General features: G+C 41.6%; 1 protein-coding gene across 2 annotated transcripts in view; it reads left to right on the top strand.

Annotated features, from left to right (window-relative positions):
* The window catches only part of CIB2 (calcium and integrin binding family member 2), a 40,620-nt gene extending 19,080 nt beyond the window's left edge, over positions 1-21,540 (top strand). For both annotated transcript variants that reach the window (XM_073619168.1, XM_073619167.1), the window contains exons 3-7: positions 1,893-1,927; positions 6,829-6,940; positions 11,009-11,156; positions 16,073-16,268; positions 20,308-21,540. In XM_073619168.1, coding sequence (XP_073475269.1) covers positions 1,893-1,927; positions 6,829-6,940; positions 11,009-11,156; positions 16,073-16,268; positions 20,308-20,329 — 513 coding nt within the window. In that variant the 3' untranslated portion in view covers positions 20,330-21,540. The remainder of the gene's footprint in view (positions 1-1,892; positions 1,928-6,828; positions 6,941-11,008; positions 11,157-16,072; positions 16,269-20,307) is intronic.
* Positions 21,541-22,882: the final 1,342 nt, after the last annotated feature.

The raw sequence follows: 22,882 nt of genomic DNA, 5'->3' as shown, positions 1-22,882 counted from the left end.
GTTACCTCTAATTGGGCTGACGAAATAATGTGGGTCATCTTGCCGAAATTTAAAAATGTTAATTTAGCCTAGACACAGACCCCACTAGAATAACACGAATGTAGCAATAATAATATCAATTACATCTCAGATGGTTATATGTCAGCACCATATCATATCATAGAAAGTTTATATTTGCCTTAAAGGGTGGTGTTGCAAATACCACTACAAAACTGTTTACATATTTTGTACTTCTGTTTTATTATGGAAAATGTGAAAACTTGCAATAAAAAACCATTAAAACAAAAAAAAAAACACGTATGTATGCAGAACTTTTATAAACACGAAGCAAGGACTGATATCCTTGACATCTTTGGTTTGATAAAAGCAACCTTTCAATACCTCGGTCTAATTTCCCTGGCCTAGCCTGTAAGGCTCTAGCTAGCACAAGGGATGCCAAGCTGGCCATTAATCTTCAAGAGCTAGATTGACACAGACTCTGATTCCTGGCTGTACCTCAATATAAGTGCTTGCTTTACAGACATGTATAACTAGGAACAAGCCAAGGATCAGGAGCCAGATATGGATAACAAGGAACCAGGCCGAGGTCAGGACAAGAAGCAGACACAGATAACCAGGAACAAGCCAAAGATCAGGACAGGCAGCAGATACAGATAACTAAGAACCAGGTCAAGGTCAGGACAGGAAGCAGACATGGACAACCAGGAACAAGCCAGACATTAGTAAACAGGAATCAATGGAGGAAATAGGCTGGAAACCAGGCATACCAGGGACTCAGCAGCTAGCTTGCAAAAGCATTTCCTGAACAGAAAATAGAAACTGAGTTTATTCCCTTTTTTGAACTTCTTTGTTTAAATTACACCGCAACAGGGAGTACAGGTTGTACTCTTCAGTAAAAGTATTTCTTATATATTAGTTGATTATAGGTACTTTAACTGTATGTATATGTATTTTGTTCTGCTATGTTACTGCATTTACGTTCATCTGTCCATTTCTGTGCCATTGTTTTATAAAAGTTGCTCATAATGGTCCCTATAGCCTCTATCTCTATAGTGATTTTCAGCACAATATACAGTGGAGCCTTGGATTGCGAGTAACGCGGTTAACGAGCATTTCGCAACACGAGCACTGTATTTCTAAAAATCCTAATTCGGTTTGCGAGTGTTGTCTCCCAAAACGAGCAGGATTCAGGCCAAAGCGGTGTGCAGTACCGCTTTTGGCCTTAGGTGGGGGGCGCCGGAGCCGAACATCGATCGTAGCCGTTCGGAAAGGCCTGAGGACAGTTCGGCTGACCTCGGCAAACCTCGGAAAGGCTCGCGAATGGAGTCTTTCCGAGGTTTGCCGAGGTCAGCCGAAGTGTGCTCGGGCCTTTTTGGCCATTTCCGAGGCTCTACGGCACCCCCCCCCGCCTCTGGCCGCATGCGGTATTGCATCCCATTGAAGTCAATGCGGAACAAATTATTTGCGTTTCCATTGACTTCAATGGGAAAACTCGCTTTGATATGCGAGTACTTTGGATTACGAGCATACTCCTGGAACGGATTATGCTCGTAATCCGAGATTCCACTGTATAAAGGACAGTAACGTGACATTAGGATCTTCAAGACAGTAAATTGCAGGAAAACAACAAGTAAATAAGTAGAGATGCAGATGAACTTGTTTTTGATTCCCTTGAATATTTTCATCTAGATTGCAAATGTATCTTTATTGGATCTTAAGTGGAAGTTGTTTTACTAATATTTCTGTGGCTGGGCATGCATAGTATTTTAGAACAATGGAATCATGCTTGGCAATCTCTAGAATTAGATTTTAAAATATCAGGAAATATGCCAGTTTTTGTACTGCATGGTTATTAATAAAGTGTTTTACTCTTTCTCTTTTGTTTCTTTTAGGATTGTACTTTCTTCACACGAAAAGAGATACTTCGGTAAGTGAAACATTAGTCAAAAGCAACAAAGAAAAAAAACATAAATTCTACCAGAAATGATAAGCCTTACATAAAAAAGCAAATAATGTATGGGTCCTGAAAACCAAATGTACCTCCAGATATGGTCATCTTCCTGTATTTCCGGTTGAGTTTATCTGTGTTTAGACTTCAAAAATGGCATGTAAGGGAATGTCTGCTTGCTTTTAATTACGTCCATACATTCCCATCCACCTTTGTCTCTGTAGTCAATAAGACATATGGCTACTGAATAATTCTGTCTTTTTTCTCAATCTTGTATTGAATGGGCTGTTACTAGCTGTAACTGAATTTGTACAGATCTGTTATTTTCTGAAACATGATTCAGAATGGGACTTTATGTAACAGTCTGCCCATGCAGAGCCCAATTTAAAGGTTTTCAAGTTGTAGCCCCCCCCCCCCCCCATCAGAATGAGCACATGGTGAACAGGGCTATGGAAAGCATTAAACAAGGTAGCAAGGGGAAGTATTCTGTGAACAAAGCCACACATTGTAGTAGGGCTGTCTGCATTAGGTGGATGGCGGTGCATTCATATATTTTGTACTGGGCCTAAAGCCTTGGCCTGTTACTGTCTGGCCAATGTTAGAATTCCCGTCCTATAGTGTAGTCTAGGGTTTTCTAAAAGCTTTTGTTAATCATAGCTGTGGTAGAGGCATCTATTTAATTATATTTGTTCTGGGCTAATTACAAAGTATGACACGATCACTCAAGACCCAGGTCCTTTAAACTTCCACTGTGCCCCCTCAGATTTAGTTTAACTTTTTCACCTGACTTTATAGCTAAACCCTGCCATTATTCAAATCCATTTAGACAGTATCAGTGGTCACTGAGGGCACACACTGGCTAATAAAGGTAAAAAGAAGCATCTCATGTGCCTGCCTTCAGGCAGGACTTTTATTTTGCCTTTATACCCACTATTGACCCTGTATCCTATACCCACAGTTGATCTAGAGGAAGGCGAAAAACCCCAGCAAAACATGATTCAATTTGCTACAGAAGGGAGAAAAATTCCTTCCCGATCCCCCGAGAGATAATTGGATATTCCCTGGATTTACTTTACCTATAAATGTTAGTATCCAGTGATATTATGTACATTTAGAAAAGAATCCATGCCTTTTTTTAAAACAATCTACTGAGCTGGACAGAACCAGCTCTGGAGTGAGTCTATTCCACATTTTCTCAGCTCTTACTGTGAAGAAGCCTTTCCGTATTTGGAGATAAATTCTCTTTTCCACTAGATGTAAAGAGTGCCCCCATATGCTCTGTGATGACCTTTAAGTGAATAACTCAACACCAAGTTCACTGTATGGACCCTTTATGCATTTGTACATGTTGATCATATCCCCCCTATTTTCTCTTCTCAAGAGAGAATAAATTCAGTTCCTCTAATCTTTCCTCATAGCTGAACTCCTCCATGCCTCTTATCAGTTTGGTTGCCCTTCTCTACATTTTCTCCAGTTCCCCGATATCCTTTTTGAGAACTGGTGCCCAAAACTGAACTGCATATTCCAGATGAGATCTTACTAATGATTTGTACAGGGGCAATATGATAACTCTCTCTCTCTGGAGTCCATAGCTCTCTTAATATAGGAAAGGACTTTGCTCGCTTTGGAAACCGCAGCTTGGCATTGCATGCTATTATTAAGCTTACCAAAACCTTCAGATTCCTCTCCACTATGGATTCCCCCAGTTATACTCCCCCTAGTATGTATGATGCATGCATATTCTTAGCCCCCAAGTGCACAACTTTACATTTATCAACATTAAACCTCATTTGCCACATAGTTGCCCAATTAAACTGTGCATTGAGGTAGGCATCTGTGTGTGTATGTATATATATATATATATATATATATATATATATAAATATATATACACAGTATCTCACAAAAGTGACGAGTCCACCCCTGGCATTTTTGTAAATATTTTATTATATCTTTTCATGTGACAACACTGAAGAAATGACACTTTGCTACAATGTAAAGTAGTGAGTGTACAGCTTGTATAACAGTGTAAATTTGCTGTCCCCTCAAAATAACACACAGCCATTAATCTAAGTAATCAGTCTAAACTGCTGGCAAAAAAGTGAGTACACCCCTAAGTTAGAATGTCCAAATTGGGCCCAAAGTGTCAATGTTTTGTGTGGCCATCATTATTTTCCAGCACTGCCTTAACCCTCTTGGGCATGGAGTTCACCAGAGCTTCACAGGTTGCCACTGGAGTCCTCTTCCACTCCTCCATGACGACATCATGGAGCTGGTGGATGTTAGAGACCCTGCGCTCCTCCACCTTCTGTTTGAGGATACCCCACAGATGGTCAATAGGGTTTAGGTCTGGATACATGCTTGGCTAGTCCATCTCCTTTACCCTCAGCTTCTTTAGCAAGGCAGTGGTTGTCTTGGAGGTGTATTTGGGGTCGTTATCATGTTGGAATACTGCCCTGCGGCCCAATCTCCAAAGGGAGGGGATCATGCTCTGCTTCAGTATGTCACAGTACATGTTGGCATTCATGGTTCCCTCAATGAACTGTAGCTCCCCAGTGCTGGCAGCACACATGCAGCCCCAGACCATGACACTTTCAGCACCATGCTTGACTGCAGGCAAGACACACTTGTCTTTGTACTCCTCACCTGGTTCCCGCCACACACGCTTGGTACCATCTGAATCAAATAAGTTTATCTTGCTCTAATCAGACCACAGGACATGGTTCCAGTAATCCATGTCCTTAGTCTACTTGTCTTCAGCAAACTGTTTGCGGGCTTTCCTGAGCATCATCTTTAGAAGAGGCTTCTTTCTGGGACGACAGTTATGCAGGCCAATTTGATGCAGTGTGTGGCGTATTATTGATTAAGCAAAAATGTATGTGTGAAACGCGTCTACGTGACCACAGTTTGGTGTCTTTGGTGTTATCTTTGTGAAGCAAAATAAAAGGCAATCGGAGGTTCTGGATGTACAGCCATTTCTTTCTTCTTTCCAACCTACCCCAGCTTACTGTTCTATGTTTGTTGCTGGGCTCCTACAAACAGATCAAAAAAAGTCTGATTAGACACTTTTTAACCGTGGGTCGTTCTGTTATTGCCTGGTGCTGGCGTCAAAATGACCCACCTACCTTGGCCGCTTGGGCTTGTGAAATTAATCTGATTGAATATTTAGAAAGTATGATAGCACTGGATGAGGATAAATCACACACACCTATTTCTATCATTTTCATACATTTACATCCTCTAGTCTACGGTTTGACCTTGTACATCCCTTCTCTCAGGAAGTGGGTTGCCTTCTTTTTGGTCCTGTCAATGCCTGAGGTTCCCCTCCACCCCCTTTTTTTTCCCACCTCTCTCTATCCTACATTCTACTTCTATACGTACTCTCTTTCAGGATGTTGCTGAGTAGAGCCTGGGATGTGCTCTTTCTTTTTGATACCTTGCTGCTCTCTAGCACTCTCCCAGCACTTACTATGTTTTTGCAGGAAGGTGTTATGTTTTTTTTGTGTTATTGAATAGTATGTATTAATGCTCCTAGTCTATGTTCTGATACCTTTGAGACTAGGGTCTTCTTACCTATCATACTTTAATACTCGTATTCTTTAGGTTATTGTTTGTACCGCTGTTATGTATTGCCTACATGTGTGGAAACAGATTGTAAGTGCTCTGTTTGCCTTGTCCACACCCTTTGAGTACACTCCACATTTTGTTGACTGTTATATTTGCAAAAAATTCGAATAAAACAGAATAAACATAAAAAGGAGTGCAGTAGAAGAGTAAACAGAAGAGAGAAAGAATGATAGAGGCATAGTTGTGTGGGGTAAAGTCACAGTGAGGGAGAGATACCCCCAAATCACTCCAGTAAGTGCTCAATAAGAACGGTTTGTTCCACTAACGAAAGATGCTAGAGTTTTGAAGTTATCAATGTCTATGTAAAGGATCCAAGAGGTCCATTTGGTTTGAATAGAATCGTGCCTGTTTTGTTGTTGGGCAGTTGGTTCTTTCACCTTCATCATATGGCATAGTATGACTATCCCTTCCCTAATTCTGGGCACTTTGGGCGGATGCCAGTGTCTTGGAATTAATGCTCTAGCTGTGCATATAAAAAAAAATCTATGGTAAGTAGTGATCTCTTGGCTGCTGACACTGATCCAGGGAACATCCAGGGAACATCAGAAGTAACTTCTGGGGTTAGTGCAAGTGTGTTTGATGTGATCTTAGTATGTATCTGAACCACTTTTTCAGGGTGTTGATTTTTAAAAATTTACAATCGACTACAGTTTCACTTTAAAGGGGGACACTGTAAAAGGTAATGATTTAAATAAAATAAAGACCTTCCACTGAAGCTTGCCCAAGAATGGAAAATATTCATTAGTAGCTGGGAGATTTTCAGTTTTTGTTGAAAGGTTTCTTTTTTTGATGATTTCAACAAAATAATATTACCATGTATGAATTGATGTCATATACATTTCCAAAACATGTAGGAACTTGGTGGCTATTGGTCATTTTTTTCTGACAAATGATAGTATTTTTTCAAGGACATGTTACAGAGACAGCTAGTGGATGACAGAGGTTAATTGACAGCAGTTTGTTGGTATTGACATCTTCCGGAAGGGTGGCTAGTTAAGTAGACTTCAGACATGGGTTCTGTTGTGTAAGATATATAGCACTGTTTAGGTGAAACATAAAGAAATATGACTTGTGGTATTTGTCTCCAATACTTATAGCCTTCTAACAACAATGAATAATAATAAATAATTTCTAGTACTGGAGTTGCAATTACTAATCACTTTTCAGGATTTATCGGTAAGTAAGTGAATATTTAGTATTGTTCACTGTTTGATACTAAATGAAATACATTGGGTTTTTGTGGTTTCTTACAGGTTACACGGGATATTCTATGATCTGGCTCCCAATATTGTGCCTATGGATTATACAGATAATCCAGATGTCAAAGTGCCCATTCAACTTATCATTAATATGCCTGAGCTTATGGTGAGTTATGCAACAAAAGATCATATTAGCTACCATCAATTGAGCAAAAAGTTACATTTTTAAATATACTGTATAATTGTTAGGCCAATGATGTGTAGGTAAAAATTATAAGGTCATTTGCTTTATTAGAAAGTTGGGTATTTCACCTAAAATTATGGAGCCTTGCATTTCATACTCAGGGAAAGGTAGAATTACAGACTTTCATAAATATCTCATGATAAATAAGTGTCAATGCAGCAACACATTGCATTTCACATTTTACTCTTAGTGCCGGTTCACACAGGGGCGACTGGTCAGGCGACTTAGCCGCCTGACAAGTCACACTCCGCTCGGTACTATGGCACTGTTCTAATAGGAGTGACTCAAGTTACACCGACTTAGAAAGAGGTTCCTGTACTACTTTGGGACGACTTCAAGGCGACTTGCATTGACTTCTATACAGAAGTCATTTTGCAAGCCGCCGCTGAAGTCGTGTGCAGATCGCCTTGCAAAGCCACGCTGCAAGTCGGGCTGCCCCTGTGTAAACTGGTACTTACTGTCTGTTAAAGTCAGATTTTATATAATGTGCCTACTAGATGCTAATGATCATAGGAAGTAAACATATTACACAAATTATGGGGATTATTTGTGACGGCTGAGAGATTGCTTGAGACATTCACACAGCAATTTATTTATGAATAGACCCCTTAAAGATGATTGGGTTTCCATGACTCCAAAAGTCATGGATATGTGTTTGTCCTTTTATCTCCTCAGCAATGCATGGATAATCAGGTTTGAACCAAGAAATTTAAAACTTATTCCGGGATGCACTAGGAGTTTCCTGGATTTTGTGCTGCGCTGTCATTGCAAGGTCCATAAAGACATGGATGAGTGAGTTTGGGGTGGAGGAACTTGACTGGCCTGCACAGAGTCCTGACCTCAACCCGATAGAACACCTTTGGGATGAATTAGAGTGGAGACTGCGAGCCAGGCCTTCTCATCCAACATCAGTGCCTAACCTCACAAATGCACTTCTGGGAGAATGGTCAAACATTCCCATAGACACACTCCTAAACCTTATGGACAGCCTTCCCAGAAGAGTTGAAGCTGTTATAGCAACACTTTTTCTATCTGACATATTAGCCACTTACTGAGCGGGCCTTTTTCTGACATTTGTTGCTTACAATATTAAAAACAGCATTTTTTGCTAGACAATTACTTAGAATCCCAAAAAATGATATATATATATTTTTTAGCAGAGACCCTGGAGAAAAAAATGGCGGTCCTTAGAATTTTTTATGTCACACAATTTTCGCGCAGCGTTTTTTTTAACGGAATTTTTTGGGAAAAAATCCACTTTAATTAATTTAAAAAAAATAAAATAATATATACCCTGATTTTTTTGTATAATATGAAAGATTATGTTATGCCGAGTAAATAGATACCTAACATGTCATGCTTTAAAATTGCGCACACTCGTGGAATGGTGCCAAATTACGTTTTTTTAAAAATCTCCATAGGCGAAGCTTTAAAAATTTCTACAGATTACTAGTTTAGAGTTACAGAGGAGGTCTACTTCTAGAATTATTTCTGTCGCTCATACGTTCGCGGTGATACAGGGCCCCTTAAAAAAAAATATATATATATTTATTATTACATTTTTTTAATTTTTACACTGTCCCTTTCAAAAAATGTTTTTGATCACTTTTATTACAGCATGATAGTTCCTCTTTACAGAGAGATCTGAGGTCTAACAGACCCCAAATCTCTCCTATAAAAAGCAGAAGACAAAAAAAAATGTTATCTTTTGCTTTAAGATAAAAAAACATGTTTACATTGCTCGAGAACCGGAAGAGACGTCAATATTGCTCCATTCCTCCAAGGGCATAGAGATGAGTGGTGGCCATCTTGCCATCACTAATCTCTATGCAAAAATGCAGCGCGACGCTGGATGGTTCCCAGGCTCAGCCATCAGTAATGTTAGCCTGGGAACCACCTGGTGCCCCCACCCCTCCCGCTGGTTATAAAAGTGATCCTGTGGCGATTCCGCTGCTGGGATCACTTTTATTGGAAAGCCAGCCTGCTAAGGAAAAGAAAAGATACCGGGGGGTTATGGCATCTAGCTGCAGCCATACCCCTTGTATTTAATGTCAAACTAATGACGTACACTTACAGTTAGGTGGTCGGCAAGTGGTTAGAGAATATATATCTAAATTTCCATCTGGTGGATATTATGCACATCATGGCATTTATGGAATCATTAATCCACTCTAAAGGCCAGAGTTCAGGAGAAACCTTCCAACATTCTGAATAGCTTCATTCACCAGGACAGGACGGCCATCACCCCCATAATCATATAGTCAATACCCCAAGGTACAGCAGATTCTTCTGTGAGTTTCTTTGTATCTCTAGGGGAGTGCTATGTTAACTGTAACATATAGATAAGTGGACGTTTTTCCAGGCATGAATAGGCTTCGAACAACATTTTGCCTGTCACAGTAAGCGTACCTGCACTCCTGAAAAAATCTTGAAGATGCATGCATTGGCCTTCCTGATACTACAAGTATTTCTTTCATTGAAGATAGGATTTTTAGGGGGAACTGACCAGCGCATGGGGGAGAACCAGCACTGGGGTCTACTGCCACTAGTCACCAGCAGCCCGTACATTGCTCCCAGTGTGGCCCACATGCTTTAGTTTTGCTTTGTCTTTTTTGTCTTTTCAAATTCTTCTACTGTATTAGTGTTGAGTTATATTTTCATAATTAAAAAAAGCCATGTGGAGATTTTGTGGTTAGTCAAGGAGAAAATTAACTCAAGAGAAGTTAAAATAAAGGTTATGGGGTATTGATTAGCCCATTTCCTATTTGACTAATCAATTTATGGATGAAAAGCGTAATGTCATCTGATGATAAATATGCAGTCAATTGTGTATATTAAGAATCACTTTGCTGACACTTGAAAAACAGCAGCTGGAAACATAAACACTAGTGTTTCATGTAATGCATTTTATGAAGCAAAACCAAAAACATGTGACCGCAGCTCTGGAAAACTATAGTGAACAGGTTTTGTGTAGTAATCTATACAAAAGGGTGGCAAAGGCACTATCAGGCTTTTTTACAAAGCCGGTGGAAAGTATAGAAGCCTGTAGTGGCCAATCAGATATCACAAGTTTATAGCAAAGCTTCAAACTTTCAAACTTTGTTGCCCTTGGCTACATGGTGAAGAACTATAACAGATATTTCAGTAAATATAAATAGTATGTATGTATATAGTATTGGGATGCCTGCCTTTACATGTACATGAATTTTAATGGCATTCAAGTCTTATCCTGACCTCAACCTGATAGAACACCTTTGGGATGAATTAGAGCAGAGACCGCAAGCCAGGCCTTCTCGTCCAACATCAGTGCCTGACCTCACAAATGCGCTTCTGGAAGAATGGTCAAACATTCCCATAGACACACTCCTAAACCTTGTGGACAGCCTTCCCAGAAGAGTTGAAGCTGTTATAGCTGCAAAGGTTGGGCCAACTCAATATTGAACCTCATGGACTAAGACTGGGATACCATTAAAGCTCATGTGCGTGTAAAGTCAGGCGTCCCAATACTTTTGGTAATATAGTATGTATATATATATATATATATATATATATATATATATATATATATATATATATATATATATATAGTGCATATTAAAAAAAAATTGCATGTGCAATATTTTAGCTAAATTTGGGTGCTAGGAATGCAAAAATGCCACATTGTACGATCTACCCCACAAAGAGTACATTTCAGATTTCACTGTTGACCTGAATAGGGAGATCGTATGGCATACATTCAAGGCAGCATGGGCCTTAGTTTTGTAATCTATAGACTGTGCCTGCAAGACAGCGGAATAATTACTGTAAAAATCTTTTGTCTTCTGGTCACCATCACCCATCCTAACTCATTTTTCTTGTTTCAATTTGTGACATGCTGTTAGCTTGTTCTGCTGCCTCTCTATAGAAGAATGTCACAATTATTAGGTTGCAATAAGATGATGTCATACATCACAATGACACAACTAAAATGACCTCTTTCTCTTTTTCCAGGAAAACCCTTTCAAGGAGAGAATTGTGCAGGCATTCTCAGAAGATGGGGATGGCCATCTCAGCTTCAATGACTTTGTAGATATGTTCTCTGTGATGAGTGAAATGGCTCCCCGTGAGCTGAAAGCAATCTATGCCTTTAAAATCTATGGTAAAAGTTATGTAATAAATACAAGGGCATGTGCAATGTTTTATAGCAGACCTTCCAACAAACCCTGTAAATAAGGGTGGGGATTTATAGGCAGCCTTCTAGGGGAGATGAAGAGCAAAGTACTTTGTCTCTTTCTTCCCTCTGTCTTCCTCTCCTTCATTCCTTGTCTCCTTCTCTTTCTCTCTTTGTGTCCATCTTTTGCACTCTTTCAGTTTCTATCCCCCTCTCTATTTATTTATTTTTTGTTTGTCTTTTCATGTTTGGATCAGTGGCGTTGCTATAGGGGTGCGGACCGCACACCGGGTGATACCCACCACAGGGGTGACACCATCAAGTAGGAAGTGATATCCGACCGCAATGGTGACCCAACACCGACCAAATCATTTACAGGGGGTGCACATCATGACCGTGCGCTGCCAGCCTGAAACTAGCCTGCCCAGTGCCCTGCAGGGCTCTGTGGAAGGCTAGACAAGAAAAGAGAGAACCGGGGGGGGGGGGGTGACACCAAGTTATACTGCACCAGGTGACGCCAACCTTAGTGACGCCACTGGTCTCTCTTTTTCTACCTGTCTGTCCATCGATTCTGGTCTGTATGTTCAACCTACTTTCTCTAAAAGTATAACTCCACTCTTGTGAAAAAATATAGCAATTGAAAAAAATATATATAGTTTACGCAATTGCTACATAAGCTATATTGCAAATTAATGTTATTAGAAATTTTCTTTTGTTTTTCAATCTGCAGACCCTGTAATCTTCAGTAAAATTCAATGCAATAAGGCAACCTGAAGGTGTTCTGTACACTGTATACAGAAAACCCTCAGAAATGTAATTTCCTGCCTGCGTAATTGGCTCATTGGAAGTCTGCATCAAAATACAAGTCAAGTTTTAGCTATCCCCTGTAGTAGGAGTTTTTGTTTTGGTGAGATACTCTAAAAGGGTTAAATACTTCTAAAGGAATGCAGACACTGCATCTTTTTTCATCATAACATTAACAGTGCACCAGGTGATTATAATGAACCAGTCCCTCCCATTTACGTTCTGTGCACAGCAGATATACATGTAAAGCATATGTAGGGAGATTTGTTTCATTCCCGTGTATCATCTGAGGCTATTCACTTCACTGGGTATATGTGAGAGTTTACATCCACTTTAAAGAATAAGTACAGCCAAAGCTCGTTTGGCTGTACTTCTCCTGTGGATCACAGGAGTGCAGTTTGTTCTGCACTCCTGTGACCCATTTTCAGCAGACCGAGCTGAAAACCATGTCGGCTGGCATCACAGAGCTGGTCCAGGCTCAGCCTGAGAACTGAGCGATTGTTGGTGTTTGCTCAGTTCTCAGTGTTAGAGCCGGCGGGGGATGGATGCAGCATCCTCCTAGGTGAGTATGATTTTAAATCAAAAAGCATTCCCATACTTCTCCTTTAAAACACCTATTAGGTTTTTATTGCTGTCTCCCATTAGGGGCATTCACCCTATTTGCCTGTTTATTATTATAATTGAAAATCCAACATTTTGAGTTGTTCCCAGAAAAGTAATAGAGGGGGAACCTTTCAATGGGGACATTAGTTCTAGTGACCTGGGGACCCCCAAAGGATTCCTTTAATATGCCGGGATTTCCTCTCACTTTCTGTTTTGGCTATGGGACAGGAAATTAAGGCAAATCTCCCCAATGGGACACAGATGGCAAAAAAAAAAAAAAAAAATTGACAAGAGTTATAACCTTTTCTTTTCTTACTCTATCCAAAATGAAAAAAAAAAGTTTTGCCTATAGTTCTTGCACATTGCAAGGGAGTTTTCCTCAGAGCTTAGTGAATATGGTGACATTTCACTTTGCAAAGAATGCACACTCACATATGAGGAAAATAAGAAAAATAGAAATTTTTGCTTGCAGATAATGGCGATGGTGATGGCAGTCAGTAGAGCTTCACCCTATTTACTAAGCTTTGGTGAAAATTCCCTTGCAAAATGAACAGTCTTTTTGCCTTTAGTAAATCAACCCTGTTGCGTACATTTTTAAACATTTACAGATATCAAAGATGAATATACGTTTTGCTATTCTTTTTCTTTTTTTTATCAGAACAAAGTGCCCATGTGCTTGTAATATTATTATTATTATTATTATTATTATTATACAGGATTTATATAGCGCCAACAGTTTACGTAGCGCTTTACAACTTGAGGGTAGACAGTACAAATACAATACACTTTAATACAGTAGGAATCAGAGGGCCCTGCTCCTTAGAGCTTACAATCTAAGAGGGAAGGTCAAGAGATACAAGAGGTAATAACTATGGGTGATGTGTTGATTGAGAAGATAAATGTACAGTTGTTAGGTGGGGGCCAGATAGGCTTCTCTGAAGAGATGAGTTTTCAGGGATCGTCTGAAATTGGAGTAGGAGAAAATGGGACGGATTGGGGTAGAGCGTTCCAGAGGATGGGGGAGGCTCTGGAGAAGTCCTGAAGGTGAGCATGGGATGAGGTGACAAGGGAGTTTGAGAGCAGGAGGTCTTGGGAGGAGCGAAGAGAACGATTAGGTTGGTATTTTGTGACTAGGTTAGAGATGTAGCTTGGGGCCAGGTTGTGGATGGCTTTGTAAGTTATAGTTAGTATCTTGAATTTAATTTGGTGACTGAGTGGCAGCCAATGAAGGGATTGGCAGAGGGGTGTAGCAGACGCTGAGCGGTTTGTGAGGTGGATGAGCCTGGCAGCAGCGTTCATGATGGACTGAAGTGGGGGTAGCCTATTTAGAGGTAAACCATTGAGGAGGGAGTTGCAGTAGTCGAGGCGGGAGATGACCAGGGAGTGGATTAGAAGCTTTGTGGTGACATTGGTTAGGAAGGGGCGTATCTTGGAGATGTTGCGGAGATTGAGGCGGCAAGCATTGGATAGTGATAGAATGCGGGGTCGAAAGGTTAGTTCAGAGTCCAGGATTACACCTATGACCTTGGCGTGGGGAGATGGGTTGATAGTTGAGCCGTTGATATTGACAGGGAGATCAGGGGAAGTGGCACCTGAGGGGGGAAATATCATGAGCTCGGTTTTGGATAGGTTGAGTTTGAGGAAGTGATGTGACATCCAGGCTGATATGTCTGCTAGTAAGTTGGGAATGCGTGAGGAGACAGATGGAGAGAGCTGGGGGGTGGAGAGATAGATTTGGGTGTCATCAGCGTAGAGATGATATTTAAAGCCGTGGGAGGCAATCAACTGACCCAAGGAGGTGGTGTAGATTGAGAAAAGGAGAGGTCCAAGAACAGAACCTTGGGGGACCCCAACGGAGAAAGGAAGAGGAGGAAGTAGAGTTGTAAGTGACACTGAAGGAGCGGTGTGATAGGTAGGATGAGAACCAGCGAAGAGTACAGTCACGGTGACCAAATGAGTGGAGTTTTTTGAGGAGGAGGGGGTGGTCCACTGTGTCAAAGGCAGCAGAGAGATCCAGGAGAAGTAGTACAGAATAGTGTCCACTGGTGTTAGCCATTAGTAGGTCATCTGAGAGTTTAAGGAGAGCAGTTTCTGTGGATTGTTGAGGGCGAAAACCGGACTGAAGGGGATCAAGAAGTTTATTCATGGTCAGATGATCGCTTAGTCGGTTGTAGACCAGTCTTTCAAGAAGTTTGGAGGAGAAGGAGAGTAAGGAGATGGGACATAAGTTGTTGAGATTGGTGGGGTCCAGTGAGGGCTTTTTAAGTATGGGGGTGACTAGTGCATGTTTTAGAGAGTTTGGGAAGATGCCACAAGAGAGGGAGAGGTTGAAAATGTGAGTTAGAGAGTGTAGAATCGAGTCAGAGGGTGAGCGTAGCATTTGCGAGGGAACAGGATCCAGGGGGCAAGTGGTTAGATGAGTGTTAGATAAAAGTTTCGCAACCTCAGTAATAGTAGCAGGGTTGAATGAGGGAAGTAATGATTGTATCTGTGGACATGGGGTGTTGCATGGGGGAGGTTTTTGCGCATTGGCAATCTCCTCATGAGTTGTATCAATCTTAGTTTTGAAGTGATTGGCAATCTCCTGGGCAGTGAGTGAGTTGGTGGGTGGAGCAGTGGAGGACAGAGTAGAGTGTTGAAGGTAGAGAAGAGTTGACGTGGACTGGATGAGAAGGTGTTAATGAGTGTGATAAAGTAGGTCTGTTTGGCAGTGTGAAGGCAGGAATAGTATTTTAGGAGGGCAGATTTATATTGTGTGAAATCTTCCTGGGTCTTAGTCTTATGCCACAGGCGCTCAAGAGCGCGGCTACGTTTTCTGAGACTTCTGGTGTCATCTGTTTGCCAGGGTTGTAGCAGTCGGGGCCTAATTCTGCATGTACTGAGGGGGGCAAGCTTGTCTAGGGAGGAAGATAGTGAGCTGTTGTAGATGAAAGTAGCTAGGTTGGGGCAGGACAGAGGTGAGATTTTGTCATAGAGGTTTCTACACGTAACTGTTAGGCGGTTGGAGGGAGAAGAGGTGGAAGACAGGGAAAGAGCAAAACTAATAAGGTGGTGATCAGAGAGTGGGAGTGGATTGTTGGAAAGGTTGCACGGAGTGCACAGATAGGAGAAGACAAGGTCACAAGGGTGTTGCCGTTGGAGTGGGTAGGAGCCTGTATCCATTGCTTCAGCTCAATCGATGAGGTTAGACTGAGAAGTTTAGAAGAAATAGTAGTGTTAGTGTTAACAGGGATGTTGAAGTCCCCAAGAATAATTGTGGGGATTTCAGAAGAGAGAAAGTAGGGTAGCCAGGCAGAGAAGTCATCAAGGAAGGCTGATACTGGTCCAGGGGGCCGGTAGATGACAGTAATATGTCTTTGAGTATTGATGTCTTCAAGGACAGGTCTCATTAATGTGTTGGTTGTCTAAGAAAGATCTCTATTGTGCAATGCCTTGAAGCAGCTGCGCAGTATGGCTTAGATGAGCCCTTATGTGTGGATTTTCTTCTTCCTGCTCAGATTTCAATACAGATAATTTCATTTGTAAGTCTGATCTGGAGCAGACTCTTAACAAGCTGACACGAGAAGAATTGGAAGAGGAAGAGGTGACATTGGTATGTGAGAAGGTTATTGAGGAGGCTGACATGGATGGTGATGGCAAATTAGCATTTGCAGACTTTGAGAATATGATTTCGAAAGCCCCAGATTTTCTCAGGTAATGTGCCTAATTAAATCAATGGTTATTTCAAATAATTTGTGTTAAAGTTCCATTTAGTAGCCATATGTTAACCCCTAAAGTGGTTGTAAAGCTTAATTTTTTTTAAATTAAAATAACAAACATGACATACAATGGTTTTGCACAGAGCAGCCCAGATCCTCCTCTACTTAGGTCCCCTGCCGGCGCTCCTGTCCCCTCCCCCCTGCTTAGTGTCACCAGACCTAAAAGATCCTGACACTGACCCAAATGAAACCCTGATCTAGCTTTTTATCTGAAATTTTTTTTTTTTTTTTTTTTTTTTTTTTTACACAAACAATTTTTTTTACATTCTTCTCTTGTAGTAAGGAGAAAATAATTCATTGTATCTTTTTTTCCATTCAAGAGGAGAAAGAGAAAATCCTAGTTTCTAGACTGAACACTTTCCTAGGCCATCTGATTGCTAAAGATCAGGCTAGGTTTATCCCCCTTCGGGGCCCAGGTGACAATATCCACAGGGTGGTGCATCTCACACATTTAGCCAAACCTCGCTCCCACCCTGCCATGTTATTGTCCCTTGATGTTCGCAAAGCTTTTGATACCATTTGCTAGGACTTTGCCTTCTGATGATGGGGCTTCAGCGACACCTTCGTTTCTTGGATTTACGCATTCTACGCTTGCCTGTCCGCAATCCTTAAATATGCTGGCTTTACTTCTGAGCCTTTTGCAGTGTGTAGGGGCACCAGACAGGTAAGCCCCATCCCCAATACTACTTATTCTGGCGCTCTAACCCTCGGCTGTGGCCACCCGCGGTCATCCAGACATTCGAGGCCTGGAACTAGTGCGGGAACATTATAAAATAATGTTCGCTGACTACATATTTTTGTACGACTCTATCTCCCATACTTCTTTGCTGAACCTTTTTGCTCACCTTTTTGACTTTGGATACGCATCCCAAGTCCAAAGCCTGAAACCTTTCCCTCCCCCCAGATTAGCTATTGGTTATCTGCCTCAACTGTAATTTTTCATGGCCTACTTCCTTACTGTATGTGGGTGCCTGTCTAGCCCCGTCATACGATTCTCTTTACCAGGCTAATTATCCTCCTTTTTTAGGGAACTCTCAGGTCTTCTTACCTCCTGGGCCTCTTTCCAGATCTTATGGTTTGGCAGGACCCACGCTCTTCGCATGATGTACTTGCCTAAATGTCTTTATTTTTTTCGGGACCTTCCAATCCCTATACTGAACAATATCCTTTGTATTGAGCAGCGAAAGATGCTTTGTATTATTTGGCTTCACTGCAGGCTGCAGCTGCCTGTATCAGCTTTGCACCATAGACAAACGTCAGGGGGTTTAGCAGTCCCTAATCTCAAATCACACTACGTCACCGCCCACTCGTTTCTTTTCATGCTACCACTGAAATGCCTATCTGGGTTCATATAGCAATTGTTGACTGCTCCCCTTTCCCAGTTTTCAACCTTCTTTGGACTCCGCCTCAGTATAGGCCCAACCTTTCGGACCCGACTGTTACACTCAAAGCGGTTATGGGACTCTCTGCTCATCTGATTTCCTCCCATTGGCCTTTATCCGGTATCTTAGACCCCCTCCCCAATTTCCACCAGCTAATGACAACCCAGAGGAGTTTCGCTGGTGGAAAATGCGAGGGACTAAATACACATACGAGTTCTTGATGGCATCTTGCATGGCTTGATGACTACTTACATTAGCATTTGTAAACACTGAGATCTTTCTTTACACTCAAATCTGTTGTCATGTTTTCTCTCTCCTTAAACTCTATTCGGATTCCCCTAAACCATTGACCCCATAGTCCTGCCCCAAAGCCATAAGATTCTGGACCCAGAGCTACTCATTGATCAGATAAGTTCTAAACATTTTGCTGGCATGTGATCCCTGGGGAGCCTTGCTGCATAAGCCTATTCTGTCCTTGACTAAAGCCCAGAGGAAGCTACAGAGGTTTGTCTTCCTGGCAGCTGGACAAACATTAGCTAGAGCTTGGCAGAAGCCTTTTCCTAATTTTGCTGAGGTCAAACAGTGGCTCATGGGGACCATGGTCCACGAGAAGCTCACATCTATCCTAACGGACACCCATGCTAAGTTATTGAAGATTTGTGACCCGTGGATTGTCTGTAATGATCAATTGGGTCTGGACTGCTCTTAGCTATCCATATGACTGCTCATACAATCTGATTGGATTACACGGTGCACTGGATTGTGTGGAAAACCGCCCTTCTTCCCTTTTCCCCTTTTTCCCTCCCCCCAGGCAAATTCCTTTCTCTTTTGTCTCCTCCTCCCCCCACTCCCCTTCTTTCTAACCACAGGTTGTTGTGGAATAAGGTGGTTATTCCTCACTCTTCCTTCGCCCCTCTTCTGCCTCTTTCTTGGGCATTTCTGCCCTTCCCCCTCCCCCTCTTCTGCTCTTGCACAGGGGGAAGCTTTGTTGGACAGGATGCCCTTCTACTGGGAAGCCTTTTCTGTTGCGATGGGGACGGATCTCTACACTTACAGATTTTTATTCAGGTGTGATGAATCCCTGTGTATTGCTCTTGTGTCCAGACAGATTTGTTCTTTTTAAGGTATGACATTTTTTTACTTTAATGCATTCCTTGCATTAAGGTAAAAAATTGTCTAGTGTTTGTATGCCCCCCAATACTTACTTGGTCCTCACTCAATCCAGCACTGTGCCCATCTGTAGTGGTTCTCTCCTCTCTCCCTGCATACACAAGACAGAGAGGCAGCAGTGCGAACAATTGGCTCCTCTCCTGCTGCTGTCAATCAAATTCTGTGGACAGAGAGGGGGGGGGGGGGCAGGTTTCAAGCTGTGTGTATCTATGTATCTATGGATATACACAGCCCAACTCTGGAGTTCTGATCACACAGTGACAGAAGTAGTGATTTCCTATGCTGCCATTGAACTGATCTAACTTCTGGAGTTCTGTCATGCAGGCGGCAGTGTGCTTGTCCCCGAGCCAGTGCACACTCCACTGCCCCCCACGGTGATGATTCTTGCTCCATGTGGTGCTCGCACTGTCAGTGTTGTTGGGTGATTGGAGGATCATTACTCCACCCGCTCAAGGACTGGACACGCCTCTCTGCCCTCCTCCTCTGCCCTGCTCTGCCCTCTCATTGACTGAGCTATAGCCTCTGGACAATCCTTTTTGCCTTGCCTCCCCCGCGCTCCTCCACCCTCTCATTGACTGAGCTATAGCCTCTGGACAAGCCTCTTTGCCCTGCTTCCCCCGCCCTGCTCCACCCTCTCATTGACTGAGTTATAGCCTCTGGACAAGCCTCTCCGCCCCGCTACCCCCACCCTCCTCCCCCTCAAGCATGGAGATCTCAGGAGAAGAAAAAAAAAAGCTACATGAAGACTCCTGGGATTTGTGATGTAGATATCCCAGGAGTCAACATATTATGTAATTCGCCTAGGCAATCACAGCAGAAAAACAAAAAAAGGGTATGTAGAGATCTAAACAATTTTTTTTTTTTAATATCCATTAGTGTTATAGGAGAGGGGAAATGATTCCAATGCTTTTTCAAGGGCTTATATCAGTGGCGTGTTTCGGAAAAGGATGCCATTCTGATTTTAAAAATAGGCTGAAGTTCCACTTTAAGCTGGCCATAGATAATTTCGTTTTTTTTTTTTTCCATTCAGCCTGCTGGTGAAAAAAGTGAATGGTTTTCTCGATCCACACAAGTAAGGTTGATAGAGAAATATTCCCCGCAGGAACATTGTATTCTGACAACTGGATAGAATACACTGACCTACGGCTGCAGCTGGCTGATCGAGAAAATTTTTCCAACAAGCCCATTCGACAAAATGTGATCTAACGATCAACTTCAGTTGAACAGGCTCGGCCACACAATTCAATTGAACTAGACAAATTTCAAACAATCTATAGCCAGCTTCACTTACTAACCGTGTCTACTGTTCAAGCATTCTGGGGCCTAACTACATTCCCAGTAATGAAGTTTATAATAAGACTTTGGCTGCAGCTTGCATATCAAGTTACTTAATAAAACTTTTGCCTTGTTTCCCCTTTCTAGTACCTTCCATATAAGGATATGAGGATGATACAGCCGTTTTCTCTGGTTCAGGACAAATGGAACTCAGGCCTCCAAGGGACCCAGCCTTTCCAAGTTGCAAAAAAAAAATACTGTGTCCATTTGCACAGCAGAAGTAAACTTCACTCCGGGAAGTTTGGTCTTCTTTAATATCAGTCATGAACTTGCTTGCATTTTATACTCTGAAACTTTTATTATCTTTAAAGCAAAAATGTTGAAGGATTTTTAAGATCTGTTCTCTTCTAAAGAAGATTATGATTATTATGAGGGGCCATATGTGCGATAAAAGGGTTGTACTCAAGGAACTTCACAACTGTGTTGGCATGCAGTACATTTCATTGCTGCGTGCTATCTCTGGACACTCATTGGTTGTGCAACACCAAGTGAATCAAGATTATTTAATGTTGTTTTGTTTTTTCTTTACATGCATTTTTTTCTAAAGTATGATACCTTGTCATCAAATTAAGGAAACTATAACACCAATAACATGGAGTACAAATGACATATGCTTTTTCAAGGGCTTATATCAGTGGCGTGTTTCGGAAACGGATGCCATTCTGATTTTCAAGATGTCTTATATAAGATGTCTCAGGAACAAAGGACACACGTACACTTGAGGAAAGATTTTCCTGATGAAAGCAATGAAGAGCAGAAATAAAACCCTATAACTTACCTGGCAGGTTGTGAATGGGAGCATACCTGCAGAATGTTAGACTTTATGCTTTGGCAGTTGGGGTATCTAAGGTGTTCTATGAATCTGACATGCTTGTCACTCAAAGTATATGCCAAACAAGCATTCATATTTAAAGACATAATTTGGCCGGACTGGATAAACAGTTACTTTTGACAGGTGATCGCTTCTCCTTTAGATAAACTGAAAATATTTGTTCATGAAGGATATAATGTGTGCAATGAACTATCACAAGGGCTAACATGCAGGAGAGTATACCCCCTATGGTTTATGAACTTAGTAAGGATGGAGGTCAATACATGCCTCTACCATGATAAGTCACTGAACTTCTAAAGGGCATTGCTTGCCTGGGAGAACCTTCTTGGGAATTTGTACAAATTCTCCCAGAATTAATATGGTGCCTTTTATAATCATGCTGAGTTTCTGAACATTTCAAGAAAATCATGAACGACTTTTCTTTTGTTCTGGAAATGCGCATATTTATTAAAGATATGGAAAATTACTTCTGTTTAAAGTAAAACAAAGTGTGTTGTAAAGTTATTTCTTCTTTACTTCCTAGAGTATACTAAATGTTCAGTGCTACTGGGGGCTAGGCCAAGGCAAGCTTTGTGCTGTCCTAGATCGGTTACTCTCTCTAGTTGACACTTTAGCTGATATTTTTCAATTCTGGAAATACCTTGCATACTCCTTGCTAAATCATTTTGCGCAGCCAGAATGGAAAATGTGTCTATGAGGTTTGACAAGTTATTTGCAAATGCCTCTGTACTGGACATTTAACACTCTGTGCCTGTAAGTGTTAAGTGCCAAAAGGTTCATATAGTCCTGGCTTCACGGTTTGATATTTGGAGTCATGGGCTCTCTCATTGCCTAAACTGACTAACAGAGGGAGACAGGCTGCATCTGATGCATTAGACAGTGACTTCATCTTATTACCTGGTTATATGTACTGATTCCAGTAAGTTTAGAAATTGAAAAAAGGAGCTGTTTAAATATCTAGACTTGATGAAACATGTTAAATATACTGGCTTCATCAAGATTTTGAAAACAATTCCTTTCACTTTTACTTACATACTTCCTTTTCGGCAAGATAACAGATTTTACGTAGCATAGCTTCTGACAGCCCTAATATGCTATGTGCTTACTACTCTTCTACATCGTGCTAATAAAAGTGGTATTAATTCCAAAGGGAAAATTTTAATATATTGCAGTTTATGGTGGCTGCAGTTTTTTTCCTGTATTTTTAATGGGTTATCTAGCCAATAACACACTTCCTGTCTGAGGGTATCTCCACTCTGGATGGAGGCGCAATGAAGTCACCTTTGGATAGCAGGATTGTCAACCTGTGAGGGGAGTTTTAGATACACTAGATCAGGGGTGTCACACTTGATTGCGCTGCTGCCGTTAAGAAGATGGGGGTGGAGCTGGGAAGCAGAAAGTGCTGTGTCTGGAGGTGGACCAGAGGAGGGCTGGAGTCAGCTGCAGTTTCTGGCAGAGGAGTTCTGTCCTCCTCTCTGCTGCTCACTGCTGAGACAAGGTGGGGGTGGAGACAAGCAGGGTGCCGCAGCTGCAGGAGAGTTGCGAGGGCCACATTAAATGGAAAAGAGGAAATTAAAGGAGAGCATGAATATTGGGAGGCAATTCAAGAAAGAAAAGGAGAAGATGAAGCACATTTTTAAAGAGAAAGGACAAAGGGGGACGAGGGGAAGAAAGCAACAGCGGAGGGAGGGAAAAATTGAATGACATTTAGTAAAGAGTGGGAAGAATGACTGAAGAAAGGAAAGGGAACAGAAAGCAGTCAATTCACTAAGAGATGCTTTAAATATTGCACACATTTTTGAGTTACAATAACTCATGAGGCATTTATCT

The sequence above is a fragment of the Aquarana catesbeiana genome, linkage group LG03 (genome assembly GCF_042186555.1).
Source record: "Aquarana catesbeiana isolate 2022-GZ linkage group LG03, ASM4218655v1, whole genome shotgun sequence".
Lineage (NCBI taxonomy): Eukaryota > Metazoa > Chordata > Amphibia > Anura > Ranidae > Aquarana > Aquarana catesbeiana.
This window is presented reverse-complemented; position numbering and strand designations above follow the sequence as displayed.